The following is a 16,703-nucleotide window of genomic DNA, read 5'->3' as shown; positions in this document are numbered from 1 at the left end:
TGTGTGAGAGAAGAAAGAATACCTCTTCTAAGATTATGCTTGCCATCTACAGGCTCACAATAGAAGGGACACTTCTATGCATGTTTTCTAAGCCTCACTGAGTTCAATGGGGGATTATCCCCTGCCTTAATCAGGCAGCAGTGATATAGGAAGATGCTGAAAGGCATCATCTCATACTGCGCGGGAGAGGGCAATGGTAAACTGCTCCTGTATTCCACCAAAGACAACCACAGGGCTCTGTGGGTGCCAGGAGTTGACACCGACTTGATGGCACACTTTACCTTTTAATCCTGATAAATGTGCTGTAAGTGAGGCTGTAAATTAGGTCCTGCTGTAAAGCTGTGGTAAAGTGGGCATTGGTCATTGCTCAGTGAGAAGACTGAGAAAGACCCCTTCTAAAGGCCAGGACAGCTCCTTTCAGCCAGAGTAGAAACACTGAAATAGATAGACCAATAGTCTGGCTCAGTATAAGGCAGCTTCCTAAGTGTAACTTCAGAGCTAATTCCTTTAAGGATAAGTACAAAATGTATCCCAATTTAAATGGTAAAATACACAGTGTATACACACAGTACTGTCAGCTGTAAGCAGCATGCCCATATTTAGATGTGTAGGTTTACCCCACAAAAGAAAATGTAGTATTTAATATTCAGTGCAGGAAAACCTTAGCATTTAAACACATGTGGACTGGTCACAGCTAAAAGGGCTGCATGCATATTTTGCTATTTAAACTCAAGTACTTTTTGTACCTGTTTAAATAATAAAATGTAACTCTGCAGCTGAGCTATATCGTCATGACTTACATTTCATATGCTATTACAACAATTAGCTAGTATAATTAAACTTTATTAGGTACAGAGATATTTATACAAATGTCCGATAAGGTCTTCTCCATTCCTCAGTTCTCTTCAGGATCTCCTTTAAGATTCCTTCCCTTAAAGCTGTACACATACATGCTAGTGCTATATAGAGGCTTTGTCATATCCATAGGTTTGCAACAATTTTGTCTGGCAGGGCTCCTGAACCTTTAACAAAGAGAAATCCACATCAAGATACTGCGAGAAGACTCAGGAGCTGAGTTTCTGTTTATTGTACAATTCATTAGAAGAGGCACAGTCAGTGGCGGACTAATGTATAGGCAAAGTTGGCATTGCCTATGGCAGCAAATTTGTCTATGCACTTGGGAGGTGGAGGAAAGTTAAATCTACTTTTAAAATGTTTAAAACTGCTGCTGTATGGTGGCAGCGAGAGATCCTAGTGGGCCCGCCTGCCTTTCAAATCATTCGCAGGTTGTCGGGTTGTCTTTGCATGCACGTGAGGTAAGATGGTGGTGGATACGCAGTGGGAGCTTCTCCCATGGGCACGCCTGCCTCCCAAATGAAAGGTCAGGCCATTTGGGGCCATTTGGGGGCCTCTGCATACGTGCACGCAAGGCCCCACATGAGCCCAAAACCAGCCCGACCTGTCATTTGGGAGACAGGCAGGCCCGTGGGAGGAGAGCTTGACGCCATCTCCACCACCATCCCACTGCACGTGTGCATAAAGACGGCCCAATGACTTGCCATGATTTAAGAGGAAGGCGGGCCCACTAGTAGTTCTTGCCACCAGCCCCATCACCGCACAGCAGGGGTTTCAAAAGTTTCAAAAGTAGATTTAACTTTTCCCCTTCAATTCCCCCCATTGACTGCTATGCAGGGAGATCCATATTTAAGTTGGAATTCAGATCTGAATTCTGAATCTGATCCGACCAATATCTAACACCACCAGAGCTCATAGAATCTGAATTGAAAAGTGTTGAAGTCAGATCGGATCCGAATCTTCTGAATGCTCACAGGCCTACTTGATAACCCCCAATATATGCAGCTCTACTAGGCAGGCAACAAAATCAGGAAGCTGATAAAACATCTGGTGGGTTGCTTTTGCCTTTGTGGGTCACAAATTTCACCAGCCTACCTTACATATAGACAGTATTATGCATGCTCTTTTGGAAGTGCAGCATTGTGGCTAAAAGATGAAGCTAGAAATCGGGATTTCCCAGGTTTGAATCTCAATTCTGCCATGAACTCATGAGATGGCAATAGGCTTTTCCTCTCAGTCGCAGCTCCCCATCTTCAATAACAGAAATAATACTCACTTACCTTACAGGGTTGTTGGAAAGAAAGCGCTATACAAATGCTAAGTAGTTATTAACTCAGACACAGAAGCATGATGATCATTTTCTTTTACATACTTGCCAATATCTCACTTTGTTCCCATCCCCACCCATCATTCTTAACAGTTTTGTTAGGGCCTATTTGTGAAACAAAGGTAAGCGGGAAACTCCTTAGAAATGGAAGGGAGCCAGATCTTCCTTATTTCTCAATAGGCAACCACCATGGTAGGCCACCTAATGGCGCAGCAGGGAAGTACTTGCATAGAGAGCAAGAGGTTGCTGGTTTGATTCCTCACTGGTATGTTTCCCAGACTATGGGAAACAGCTATATTGGGCAGCAGCGATATAGGAAGGTGTTGAAAGGCATCATCTCATACTGCATGGGAGGAGGCAATGGTAAATCCCTCCTATGTTCTACCATTAAAAACCACATAGCTCTGTGGTTGCCAGTAGTCGACACCGACTCAACGGCACAACTTTACCCTTTAACCACCATGGTAATAGGTAACCACCTTGCTTGCCTGACTGGTCCTTTGAGCCAGTATTTAGTCTCTAAAACTAGAGGTGCTGGGATCCAACATGCTGGGGGTGACATTTTTTAATGCCTTTCTCTCTACTTAAACATCCCCTGCAAGTAGAAAATGAGCACAGAGTAACCAGGATGGACTAGAGCCTTTCTCCCTGGTGTGCTAGATGTTTTTAACTGTATGATTTTTTAAACATAGGGAAATATGCAAAATTAGTATCTCGTCACCTGCAATATGAATTGGAATCCCATTCTGCTACCTTGGGATTCCATCACCTCATTCTCTTGCATATGTAGATGAGGCTGTACTTCTAAATTTGCAACTACTCCACTGATTATGTCAATTTTTAAAAACTCAGATGTTTGTAGTGGTGCTTTTACCCCTGGACTTTGGGGTCAAGCCCAGGGCCTCCACATTCCCTGGGGGGCCCCAAATCCACTTTAGTCTGTCCTGGGTGATGTAGTTGCCACTGGCCTGCACTGTGCTGGACAGCCGAGTGTGATTGTGACCTGTGCAGGGCACTTTAGAGACACTTTAGAGAGGTGAGTGGGAAGAGAAATATGTGGGATGGGAATATGTTATGTCTTGAAATGTGTCTTCTAATACATATTTGCATAAATATAAAGGTAAAGTGTGCCACCAAGTCAATTTTGACTCCTGGCACCAACAGAGCCCTGTGGTTTTCTTTGGTATAATACAGGAGGGGTTTACCATTGCCTCCTCCCACACAGTGTGAGATGATACCTTTCAGCATCTTCCTATATCGCTGCTGCCCGAGATAGTACCAGTGGGGATTTGAACTGGCAATCTTCTGCTTGTTAGTCAAGCATTTCACCTTACATTATTGTGCTGTTTGTGCCCTCAAGAAAATGTTGTTAAAAATAATGTGTATGCCACAGTCTGTGGGGTGTGTGTGTGTGTGTGATGCTTAACTTGCAGTTTGGGAGGGGCTCCAGCAAGGGAGAGGGCCACCAAAGGCCTTTAGGTCCAGGCTCCTGCCTGGACTCCTGCATGTAGGCTTCCAGAGGCATTTGGTGGGCCACTGTGTGAAACAGGATGCTGGACTAGATGGGCCTTGGGCCTGATCGGGCAGGGCTGTTCTTATGTTCCCCAAAATTGCCTAGGTGCACCTCTCGGCTTTGTAACCTATTATGGAACTGGACAGAGAGTTGGGTTCAGGTCAAAGATCAAATAATGATCGTCCACAAAGTCCACAGGGTTGTGAGGATACGTACAAGGATATATTGTAACCCATCTCTAGGTCAGCCTGGTGACAGTGTGGGAGAGCAAAAAACTTGGAAGATTTCAAAGGACAGAACAGTGATGAATAGTACTGTCCACAAATTACACTGAAAAGATGAGGATAGGGTAGCTACTAAATCTCCTCTGCAGATGCAACTCCAAGTTATGCCAGCTTCCATTGATAGATAACCCAGGCTTATGCACATTTTCCTACTAAATTCAACATAGTTTACTTCTATGTAATGTACATAAGACTGTAGGCTTAAATGTGGCACATCTCTGGCGGGATTATGTCCTAAATCAATGAACCTATACGCTGCAGAAAGTTTCATTGACTTAAAAAACAAACAAACAAACCCCTTACTAATATGGCATTCTTGCTTCTTAATGTCCAAACTGACAAAACAACAACATAGAATAAGTTTGTGTGTGTGTTTTTTTTAAACAAATAAATTTTAAAAATTTAAGGCAAAGGTGGGATTTTGGAACTAATGCCCCCCCCTTCTCTCTCAAAGTGGGGCAGGTGGGGGAACCCTAGCTCAACAAAAACGACAAAGGCTTTTCACACTCCATAAAGTATTAATAAAGTGCTTAATTGTTCCAGATCAACTCTTAATCCAGGGAAGGATAAATAAATGCCAACCGTATTGGCTGCTGCCTATAATTTCAAAAGCTTCGAGTCCAAGTGGCTTCCCTCTTTTAGAATACAGTAATTATATTGAACGGAAGAATCCAAGGAGGCAGTTAAAAAAAAATCCAGAAGACAGAGGGCCAGAACATCATAGGTAACCCAAGGCAGCTACTAAAACTTTATGGAAATTGTGTTATTTTGTGACACTTTACTGAAGCGGCTGCTGGATTCTCGCTCTGTGATCGCTCCTCACAGGAGAACGCTTGAGACACCCTCTCTGATCTTTGACGAGCTAGTGGACTTGAGCTGGCCTCAGTTCCGGAAGAAACAAGGCCCTTAATTATATATATAACACACCACCTCAACGCACAAACACACTGATTTTATTTTGTTTTCGTTCTTGGACTCCCCCAAGAAAAAGTGACACGAGACCAACGAAGGAATACCCAGCCAGCTCTCTCTCCGCCCCCCCCCCGCCTTCCTCTCCCCCTCCTTAAGTTGGAGGCGGAACTTTCGGCATTTGATCTGCGTATCCCGCCCCTTGGTATCCTAAACTGATTCCCAAGCACTCTCGAGTCCAGTAGGGGGGTGGGGGAGAGGGAGAGCAAGAGGAAAGGGAGCCGCAGCCCACCAAAAGTGTCGTCTTTTCCCTGTTCCCTCGCCAGCCCCTCTCCCTGCACTATGCTGTTATATACGATCCTCCGCGCTCCAGCCCATCTGCTTCTCCCGATCAACTCTCCAGAGCGGGCAGTTGTTGCCACAGCAGAACCCAGTGGGAACAAATTGCATGAGAGTGATCCCCACGTTTAATAAAAGTGAAGTTGTGGGAGGAGGAGTGTGGGAGGAGGAGAGGGAGAGGGAGAGGGGTAGCCGCGAAGGAAAAGCTGAGCTCTCTGAAGTTTTGGCTCCAACCCACCTCCCCTCCTTTCTCCGCCCCCCCACCCCACAAGGCGAAAGAAGGGATCACTTTTTTTCTTTTCTTTTTTGGTGGCAAAAGGGGGGGTGGAAAGGCTGATCGCTGCAACGAAGCGGCACAAACCACCATGCAGCTTGTGTTATGGGCAGTGGGATTCAGCACGCTATTCCTCCAGCAAGACTTCTTGATTATAGCCGGTGCAGCAGGAACAGCAGCAGCAGCAGCAGCTAGAAAGCAGGGGTTGCTTCCAAGACAAGGTAAGATGCTGGCAGAGGCAGAGGCAGCAGCGTCTAGGATTTATTTTTTTTAAGTTTGGCATTGCTTTGCTTTGGGTCACGTTTTAAATACGGTGCCACATGTGTGTGCTGGGTGGGGGGTTGCAAAGCACGGCAAGCATTATTAGACAACTTAGCTCCAAACGCATCCAGTCTACTAGCGGCTCCGCCTACAAATGTATGCTTAATGTTTCAAAACACTTGTAGCCCCACAATATTGTTCTCGGTAGCTCGTTGCCTGTGGCTGGAAGGCAGCGATCCACGTCCCAAACTTCAAAAAAACCAACAAGACAGCCTCCCAAAAAGTGTGGCATGTGTATTTCTCCAGCGAACAGCTGCAAAGTTATGCTCCTCTTGAAACTTTGGCCTTTTATAATTCAGCTCACAAGCTGCTTTCTCTAGTTATTTTTAACCCTTTCTAAATCATTCAAAATTTGGGAAGGGTGAATTTTTAAAAACTGTTAGCAATAAGTTAATGCACTTTCTCCTGCCCCCTCCTCAATGTCCGGTGGGTTGTTTGATGGGTTGAGATGCTGTTTGCAATGGCCTAGAGGCTTTTAGAAAGTGCCTTAGTTATTTCCAATGCCTGATGGACTTGTATTACCATTGCAATGCTAATGTATTCATGCCTCTGTATATTGCAGTAGGCAGGTTTGTAAGTTGCATTTGCAGTTGCTAGAGGGTTTATGCTGTAGTCTAGGTTCGTTATGTAAGTCCTAGAAGTCCATGCATCTTGAGTAGGGAATTTCTGGACCATGGATCTAATTTGCCAGCTTTCTTACTTATTTATCTGCAAGCAGCATGTAGAACACCCAGATTTTGACCCGTATTAGAGATCTGGTGTGTGTAGGAAGACCTTAAATCCTGAGTGAAGGAAGCAGCGTGTTGGAAAAGGACCCACCAGACAGTTCTTTCTGGCATAAACTGGGGTCTTTCCCAAACTTTTGGCTAAGGAGATCATAACTTGGGGCATTGCTGTTTGCCCCCAGCAACTAGCACTATTGGCTGTTTTCCCTGCATGTGATAGAAATAATACTTATATTTACCCCCAACACACACACATATACATCTGTTCACAGGGATGTCTGTTAACTCTCAACAGCTAAACTTCTGGAGACGCTGGGCGAGTACGAGATAGTGACTCCAACACGGGTGAATGAGTTCGGAGAGGCATTTCCTCCCAAGGTCCACTTTCAAAGGAAGAAGCGGAGCCTTCATCTGGACATTGAGCCTTTAGGCCTGGATGCGACTTCCTCCTCCTCTTCCAGTACCACCCAAGCTCATTACGAGCTCTCAGCCTTTGGCCAACATTTCTTTTTCAACCTTACAGCCCATTCAGGATTTATCGCCCCACTTTTCACCGTTAGTCTCCTCGGAGAGCCTGGGGTTAACCAAACAAACTTTTACACAGAGGAGGAAAGTGATATAAAGCACTGCTTTTATAGAGGATATGTCAATACGAAGCCCCAACACACTGCAGTAATCAGCCTCTGTTCTGGGATGGTAAGTGCTTGCCTTCCTCTTTGCTGGGTCCAGCTTTTTTACTCGCAAGATGGATCTTAATAGCTCCTTATATAACCCTTAACTCTTGGTGCTGTAGTTCTGTGGAGTGTTTGGAATCGTGTTGTTAAACACCCATTCCTTGCCATACTTCTCTGCAAAGGGTTGCAGGGGGCAGTTGAATTAAAGGTACTGGATTAAAACAAAACTCTTCCTCAGAAGTTGTGACATGCTGGTGGGTTTCAAAATTCTCTTGTTTCCCTTTCTTCAAACCCACTTGATTTTGTCATTTCAGCCAGCAGTGCTTTAAAAGCTAGCCCAAATAGTATAGGTGACTTCATCTCCTTTACTTCCCTTCCCATGAACTGGGAAGAAACCATTATTGCAGTCAGTGGCAAAAGAATGGATCAGGAATCAAAGGCGTCACTCTTGAGGAGAGCTCGCTTTGATTGATGGGGATGTAGAGGCGGGGGCGGAGGCAATGGCCAAGAAACCAGGGAACTGCCAGGGAACAAGCAGTGGTAATGAGCAAATTCCATATTTTCTCCGAAGGTCATGAAAACCAGGTACTTTTTTCACAGCAGTGCCCAAGAAGACTTAACAGGGGAACTGTGGGGCTCTGATGTGAGGCTGGGATTGCAGTGGGAGCGGAAGCAAGGAGGTGGAGTTACCCCAGGCGGCTTTTGGAGGCGGGGGTAGATGGGTGGATTGGGGAGGAGGATTCTCAACCTCAAACGAGTGGTGCTTTGAGCCTGGGAACCAAAGGCATTTAAGGTGGAGGGAGACAAATAGAAACAACATCTTTCCTCCCCCCACCCTCTAGGGACACAAAATTTTCCTTCTCTTTGCAGAGGAGCTTCTGTTGCCTTTGCTAACTCCCTAACTGAGTCTTGGAAGTCCCATTAAAAACCAGAGGGGCTTCAGTTTGATAGGTTCCGTTTAGGTAGCAACAGGGTGACGCTGTCACACAATAAGGAAGCCCCCAAGGAAGGAGTATGGCAGACAGAAGGAAGTTACTTTGACACCATAGGTGTGACTGTGTTTGAGGATCTTTCAGTGCCCGGAAGCAGTAATTACACTCACTCAGTAAATTCACCTCCAAATTAGTCTTCATACCTCTGTCAATATTGCTCCTTTCTGACATGGACTTTCTGACATGGGATTTTGCTTTCTGAATTGGGCGTACAAGTTCTCGTCTTCAAACAGAACTGGGAGGGAAAGGTGCCCTCCTCTCCCCCCACCCCCTGATTTCCCCTTCTCTTCCAGAGAGGAGAGAGCCGCAAGCAGCTTTGTTTAGCTATACTCACCGGCCAGGCAGGCAGGGCTGTCCTGTTGCTGGGGTTCCCAGTGGCACTGCCCTACATCAAAAGGCATGCAGTGACAGGAAGCCCCTTTCCTTCACCCCTAAACAATCTTTGTTTCCGCCAAGGTGCTGCTTGCGCAGTTATAGTAACCCTCAATGCTTGCTTGTTGTGATGATCGGTGGGAGGAGGCTGTGGAAGGGAGGGAGGGCTGATACCCGCCCAGGGGGAGAGACACAGGAGGGGTTGGGAAGATATCCGCTGTCCAGACACGCATTGTAGGCATGCCTTGGAAGAGGAAAATAATTCACACAGTGGCATCACTCCAGTGTAGACATTGTGCCTTCCTATGGAGATCGACCTTAAGGGAGTCCAGGGACTCCAGTCCCTTTGCGCCTTGGAAACTTAAGGTGGAAAGGGGAGGAAAATGTCAAAAGAGGGCTTTCCACAGCATTCCCCTGTGAGGGGGGTGAACAGGAGGAGAAAGAAGCAGGTTTGCTGAAGGTATCCATAAAGCAGGACCTCTGCAGGAAGTGTAGGAGTAGCCAAGGTGGGATTTTCTTGGTGTTATCTCCAGTGCTGAAAGTTTCTGCGACTGCATTTGTGAGATTCCAAATGATTCCCCAAGGACAAAAGATAGAAATTCATTCTGGAAAAGAGAATGTCCCCCTGTGTATGGCTATCTCATCCCACTGATCCATGCTCTGTTCTTTTGGTTAGTCCCTGCTGCAATAATGCTTTGTTTCTCCCCCCTCCCCCCTGAAAATATGATCTGCAAAATAACTTGAGATGCAGCTTTTGAGTGAGGCTGGCTGCCAATGTTATGAGTAAAAGCAAAACAACGGAGAACTTTCCCTTTGCTTATTTACTCCACTGTAGTGGAGAAAAAGTTTGAAGAACTTTTACAAGAGAGAGAGTTTGTGTGTGTGTGTGTGTGTGTGTGTGTGTGAGAGAGAGAGAGAGAGAGAGAGAGAGAGACAGACAGACAGACAGACAGACAGACTCTATTAAGGATTCAAGGAGGGTGACAAGCAAGCATTCTTGTGATCTGTTCATTCCATCCTGCTGCATGCTATCCAACTTACATTAGGGCCATTTCACACACCACACAATGGCAAACATAAGTTTGCCTCTCAACAAGGAACTGCAGGCAATCCTGCCTCCTGCTTGCATGATATACAAGTTTTCAAACATGCATTGTAACACTCACATTAATATTAATGTGAATATACACAATTCACATAACATTAATGTGAATGCACATAATGTGAATACTCTTGACACACTTTAGGTGTATACTTAAGAATGCAATGTGTGGAATGCTGCTTGATATAGGTGCTTAGAAAAGAGTAGAGAATACAAAGCAAATTTGAAGCATGCTGTGTGTACCAAAGCCATACTAAATAGAGTTTGGTAATCCTGCAGTGCAGACTTCGCCTTTCTTTCTGCTGTTCTTAGCAGAAGATTTAGGAGCTTAATTCTCAATCTGCTATAACTTATCACATCTGTTTTTAACATAGCTCAATTGAAAGCTTCACTAAAGTGTCTCTCATTCCTTCCCAGCTAGGCACATTCAGATCTCATGATGGGGACTATTTTGTAGAGCCACTGGTATCACCTGACCAGCAGGAGTATGAAGAGGAACATAGCAAGCCACACGTGGTCTACAGACACAGTGTACCTGTACTTCCAACAGACTTGCCAAGGGACAAGCAAACTTGTGACACTTCAGGTACTTGATATTTCTGTTTTCCCATTCCTTCAGTCTGGGTTTGTGAGATGTAAAATAACTGTGCAACAGGTAAAGTGAGACCATGAGAACTGGAGTCCTCTGCCAGAGGAAGATTATCTACCAGAGTCAGCGGGGAGATTATCTGGCTTTTAGTTCATGTATAGGAGTAGAACCTGGCACCATTACTTGGCTGAGATATTCATTGGTATTGATCTCCAGAACTCAGCTGCATTTAGCTCTGTGCTTCATTGATTGTGATTGAATTCTCTTTTTGCTTCACATTTGGCTGTATATGGAAACTGGTCCTCTTTGTTCTTCAAGCTACAATAATAACAGTACCTAATGGCGCATTGGGGAAGTAACTTGCCTATGGAGCAAGAGTTGCTGGTTCAAATCTCCACTGGTATATTTCCCAGACTATGGGAAACACCTCTATTGGGCAGCAGTGATATAGGCAGGCATAATCTCATACTGCGTAGGAGAAGGCAATGGTAAACCCCTTCTGTATTCTACCAAATAAAACCACATGGCTAGGTCACCAGGAGTTGACACCAACTCAATGGCATAATATTACCTTTATCTTTAATCAAGTATGAAATGTCCTGAACTACTCACCTGCAATTCTGTCCATGACACTTTTAGAAGAAAAAAAAGAAAAATACCTCCTGACCCCCACAAATAGATTTTTCAATTTATTTCAAAATTATTTTTGAATAAATGGATAAGACATTTACATCTTGTTTAAAGGAAACATCAAACTATTAATTGTAAGGTTGCATTGCTCCATTGATTTTGTAGGACTGCATTGTTAGTGGATTTTGATGTGGAGAGCTGTGTGCCAGATTTCAGTTCATAGTACAAATCTGTAAAAGATCACAATTAATATATTCCAGATAAAACTTCTCAGTATCAAGTTAATGTTGGCTGCTAAAGCCAAGCCTAAATAGAAAATTATTATACTGAACTCAGTGGTAAAATAGTTAGCAGTAATATACTGCTGAAAAACTAAGTTCACCTGTTTCTATGGGGTGTGTGTGTGTGTGTGTGTGTGTGTGTGAGAGAGAGAGAGAGAGAGAGAATGCTGGGAGGGGGGAGGGCATCTATTTATATAATAGAAAAAGAGAGTTATAAAGCACTATAAACGTATATAGTGCTTTAGCTTGTTCAGTTTGTTACATAATTTCTCTCAGTAATTGTTACCCCCTTTTCTTGCCCATTTCTTTTGTGGTTTGGGTTGCTGGTGGTACCCACCATGCCCACTTTGGGTTACACAGCTCACTTTGGGTTACAAGTGGGTTACACAGCCCACTTTGGTAACCCTAGGAGCTACGCAGGGCAGACAGTGGGGTGTTTCGGATTCCCCATTGTTCCCTATGGCTGGAACAGGCAATTGCACAATTTTGCAACACTGCCTTAAAAAAACCCCTGCAAGCACACAGTAAAGGGGAATCTCTGTCCCTCTTGACACAAAACACACATTTCAAGGACAGTCCAAAAATGCCCCCCCAAAGAATCACTGACCCAGAATCCACCTCCAGCCACAGTGCCTGTGCTGTAGTAACATCATTGGCACTAGTTGCTTTTTCACAGATAATTATGACCTTAAGTTCTTAGCATTGCAGCAGCTGCCACAGCAGCACCCTTAGCAGCAAGTTTAGACATAAGCTCAACTACAGCAACATCTTCAGCCACATTTTGTCTAAGTGAATACACCTTGCAGTGCAGATTGCAGAGCAGTGAATGAAGCACAAGTTAGTCTAGACATGGAGCTTAACTCAGAGCAATCACCAAGAAAATACAGAGAGAGAGAGAGAGCGCTGAGCTGCCACTGTCCCTTTTTCGCCACAACACTATCTCACAAACAAAGTAGACTACAGCTCAAGGCAGGCAGGCACCGAAGTTCTGCCTTTGTCAGTCTGAGATTCATCAAATCAAATAATTATAGCAGCAGTAGCACAGCATATTATACTCATTGCTGATAAAAAAACCCACAGAATCATGGGCTAGTGGTCTAACAAGAAGAAACATAACAAGAAGAAACAAACAGGAAGCTGCCATATACTGATCAGACCATTGGTCTTTGTAGCTCAGTATTGTCTTCACAGACTGGCAGCAGTTTCTCCAAAGTTGCAGGCAGGAATCTCAAAGCTTCTAGATTCTTAGCATGAGAAGAACTCTTCTTTCTTCTCTTCTTCTCCAGCGTGCATCCCTGCTTGCCTGTGTGGATAACACCATGGCCTCAGATTGGTGCTGGGTCCCGGCTGACAGCCTGACACACGAGTCAGGGCACCAGACCATCATCGGCCATGGCGGTGGCATATGTGCATCTCTGCATATGTCAGCAGCACTAACAGGCAGACTGTGACATATCTAGTTTGGGGGTCAGAGAGGGTGGGGTGAGCTCTCTGTGGTCCAGCGTGGTCTGGAGCTCCCCTGGGCCTGACAGGGAGGAGCTTCTCACTACTTCTACCTCAGCTGCCATAGGCAGCTGTGCTGGAGTACCAGGCTCCTTTGGAAAGGAGAGCCTCCGCACAATGACATCAACAGGGATGATGCGGGGAATTGGCCCCTATCTCCATCACCCACTGCAACCAGCAGCATCACCCCTCCCTCTGCCTACTACTCTGCTCCTGGCTCTGCCTCATCCTGATATCTTGGGTTTAAAATGCGGAAGCCCTAACTGATGGCGTAGAAGAATCACCTTCAAGGCGGGTATTTTTAAAGGGGGTGTGGGATCTGGGCTGTTCTATTTATGCTCTGTGTGCCACACACAGTGCTATCTATAGTACTGTAGTGCACACATAAAAGCTAGAAAAATTAACACACACCCCAGTGAAGCATCCGTTATTGCGGGGGGCTTTTTTGAAAGGGAATGAGCAACAATGGGGTAGGTTGAAGGGAAGGGAAGGGAGAGGGGATTATAGTGGGCTCTCCTAAATTAATCCACCCCTTCTGTCCTACAGTCCTCCAAGTGCCCACCTAAACCCTTCCCCAAATGAGGTCCTATTTAGAGAACTCTTAAGTTCTCTGATTACCTGACCAGGAGGGTGTGAGGTGGGGAGCTTACCTTCTGGTATCTTCAGCTGGAGTCGGGCCAGGTGTTGCACTCAAGTAATTTGGGCCAAGCAGACACTGGGATACAACAGCTGGTGGGGAGGGCAGGTGGGCCCCAGTCAGGTACCCACCCACCCAAAAAATCCAAAATGAAAAAGCAGGGGTGGGAGAGAGAAACTCCTGGGAAACAGAGAGAGCCTGGGCAGTTTAGGCACCAGACAGAAGCTTGCAGAGAGAGAGAGAGAGAGAGAGAGAGAGAGAGAGAGAGAGAGAGAGAGAGAGAAGTAATCCAATTCAGGCAGGCAGGCAAATAGCAGCAGCAGCAGCAGCAGCAAAGAGGTACAGCTTAGGGCTGCAAAAGCGTGGCAGGGGGTGGGTGGAGCACAACACCCAGTTATTAAAGCCACTGTGGGCTGACTACAAGCAATGAGGGGGGAAAGTGACACAAGAAAAAAAAATCAAAGCCAATGGGAATTCTAGTACATTTTAAAAAAATTAGGGGGGGAAATCAGCACAGCGCCCCAGTTATTAAAGCCACTGGGGGCTGGCTACAATCAAGAAGAAGAAGAAATCCAGAAAGCAGCACCAGTTAAAGTTGCTGGGGCTGCTGGTCCAATTAAAAATAAGTTAGAGGGGGGAAAGGAAAGCAGGCCGGCAGGCCCCAGGCCACTCGCTCTCCTCTCCTCTGCTGCTGTGCAGTTTCTGTCCTTCTTCTCTCCTGATGTATCCTTCCTCTTCAAGCGGCACTGGCACACTATAAGGGCTCTCTGCTTCCCAGGCCCTTAGATGCTTTTTGAAACTCTTTCCTTTGGCCTCCCTGCTCCTTCCTCCCAGCCAGAGGTGGCACAGTTGCCCATACCAACACCTGATTTGAATGATAACAAGCCAACCAAGAAGCAAGGAGATCTCAAGCTAACCGGAAGCTAGTGCCAGAAAACCAATCAGCAAGGGGAAAATGGGACTCAAATGGCACTTGAATCACTCAAATCAATTTGAGCTCAAAATGGTATCGTTTCAGTTCGAACTCAAATCAGGCCTTTTATTTTAAGGGTATTTTGATTATTTATTTTATTATTTTATTATTTATTTATCTGATTAGAGTTTGAATCACTGGCAATGGCATGTTTCAAATTCAAATTGAATCATTTCTCACATCTCTCCCAATGACAATGTTGCGCTTTGGTTCTATTTATTTATATTTCAACCTTTTCCCCCAAACTGAAATAATACTGCCTTTTTTTTTTTTTGGTCTGTGGTGTTCTAACTGCCCCTGTTGTATTCCCAAATAGCCTGGGTATGTTTCAGTTTAATTCATTGGCTGTCAAAAAACTCTAATGTGTCCACTAGGTTTTTTTCCCCCTTGTGAAAGAACATCTGAAACACTGTGGGTTGCTTCCCATAATGTGTGATGCTCTGCAAAATTTTTATCCATGGAATCTTTTGTTGCAAAAGAGGAGACCCCCCCCCTCCACTAAGCCATACCTCCTATCCTTTTGTGACTCTTTGTGGCCTCTGTATCCCCCTTTGCTTCTTCTCCAAGTGCCATATTTTCTTGTTATTCACAATATGAATAAAATGTCAACTATGCAGGTATCCAGTTGTGAATATAATGATACCACATTGCCATGTAACCAGTCAGATCTGTCTGCATGAGGACATCAGTGAAGGAAAATTCTGACTGGGTGAAAGAGAGGGAATTATCCTATGACCTATGTTGTGGTTGCAGTCTTCCCTCACATCCCATTTGGGGGACTTAGCACTGAACCTGAAGGGTTCTTAGCCCATTTTATGCTATGGGCAGGTAATCCTTTAGTTTTGTCATCCTCCATAATCCCTTAGTCATTGCACTGTAATGTGGGATAGCTGATATGTTGTTTCTCAGTATGAAGTGCTCTTTTCCAGGGAAAGCATGATATCGATTTATTTGTCTGTGTTGGCTGGAACAGAGAACTGAAATTGCCAAGGAGCATTATTCGGATTTTTTAAAAGTATGTGTGTGTGATTGAAATGAGGAACCCTAATGTAGAGGTGTAACAAGGGCAGCCTTCTCATTCTCCATGTAGGGGATCTGAGAATGCAGGAGAGAATGGCACCTCTCACAACGCTTTTATTGTTTGTTCTTTCAAGGGTTGCTGCTGGACTATGCCACTCTGGTTTCTCTCTTCCAGCTGTCTCTGCTCGCTTTGAGATCAGATGCAGGAGACTCAGAACAGTTGGAAAGAAACATGGGATCTGGCACAATTCATCAGCAACCCTTGGAAGCATGGAACAGCAGATCATGGAGCTCACTTAATTAAAGGTAGTGAGAAGGACTCTGAACACCATTGGGGATCCTCCTACTCTCTCTTTTCCCTGGTCCACTGTTTCCACACCTGGATGATAAAGTGTTGCCATTCTTTGACCTGCCTGTCCTTGCTTCCTCATTAAGTTAGAGGAGGCTCAGCAGTTTTTCCCCCTTTAATCAGCTTAAGGATCATTAGGACAAAGTCCGAGTGTCTCTTCTCTAGTAGACCTTTCAGCTTTCCTTTGATTACCCAAGTGTATCTTGAGCTGGTGACAGCTCTCTTGAAGATATAAAGGAGGCACACCTTAGGCAGGATCCTGCCCTGCACATACTCTTCTGTTTCTGAACTCTTCTATTTGAGTAAGCAGCTTGCCCACAAAGGATGGGCGGGGGTCAGTGGCTATTGTCAGCTTCATCATTGGAACTTTGTTTTCTACAGTTCTTTGTGCAGAATGAGCAGTCACAGTCACCAGGCAGCCAAAGAAATAATCTCGTGGCTCAGCTGTAGTTTAGCAAGAGACTTGGCTTGGCTTTTGTAGCATTACTGGAGCAAACAGTCATTTATACATGGCAAAGGTGGAGATGTTGTCTATTGCCAAAGGACAACATTGCACATGCAGGAATATTCTAAAGCCTCAGGCTTAACAGTTGAGCTCTGTAAGGCAAAGAGCTTAGTGTAGCTTTACGAGAAATGAGGATTTCTGAGATAGCAGCATCCAGTAAATACATCTTAAACATCATGGTGATTTAACTTGCATATAAGAATAATAATTCTAAACATTTTTACTTAGGGGAATTCACAAGGGAGATTTGTCTTGATGTGTGTCTCTCTATCCCTTAGATCGGGATGGGAACCTTGGTCCTCCAGCTGTTTTTGAACTACAACTCCCACCATCCCAGCCACATTGTGGCTGGGGATGATGGGAGTTGTAGTTCAACAACGGCTGGAGGGCCAAGGTTCCCCACTCCTGCCTTAGATGAACTATAGTCCCCAGAACATACTGTGCTTTCCGAGCATTCATAAAAAGGCAAGTACCAAATGTGGCATTCCCGTTTTAAAACACCTCCCCCCCGCCACCCCCTTTACACAGA

At 45.0% G+C, this 16,703-nt stretch overlaps 1 protein-coding gene and 1 long non-coding RNA gene across 4 annotated transcripts in view; one reads left to right on the top strand and one right to left on the bottom strand.

Annotated features, from left to right (window-relative positions):
• Positions 1 to 822: 822 nt before the first annotated feature.
• Positions 823 to 8,711, bottom strand: LOC128345592 (uncharacterized). Its single transcript, XR_008316530.1, has 2 exons — positions 8,548 to 8,711; positions 823 to 1,022 (listed from the first exon to the last, which is right to left on the bottom strand). It is a non-coding gene; the product is annotated as an uncharacterized LOC128345592 (long non-coding RNA).
• ADAMTS9 (ADAM metallopeptidase with thrombospondin type 1 motif 9) overlaps positions 5,359 to 16,703 on the top strand; it is a 232,188-nt gene continuing 220,843 nt past the window's right edge. For all 3 annotated transcript variants that reach the window (XM_053297778.1, XM_053297777.1, XM_053297776.1), the window contains exons 1-3: positions 5,359 to 5,722; positions 6,843 to 7,243; positions 10,105 to 10,273. In XM_053297778.1, coding sequence (XP_053153753.1) covers positions 5,593 to 5,722; positions 6,843 to 7,243; positions 10,105 to 10,273 — 700 coding nt within the window. In that variant the 5' untranslated portion in view covers positions 5,359 to 5,592. The remainder of the gene's footprint in view (positions 5,723 to 6,842; positions 7,244 to 10,104; positions 10,274 to 16,703) is intronic.

This window comes from Hemicordylus capensis, chromosome 2, assembly GCF_027244095.1.
Source record: "Hemicordylus capensis ecotype Gifberg chromosome 2, rHemCap1.1.pri, whole genome shotgun sequence".
Lineage (NCBI taxonomy): Eukaryota > Metazoa > Chordata > Lepidosauria > Squamata > Cordylidae > Hemicordylus > Hemicordylus capensis.
Note: the sequence above shows the minus strand (reverse complement) of the source record. Positions and strands in the feature narration are given on the sequence as shown.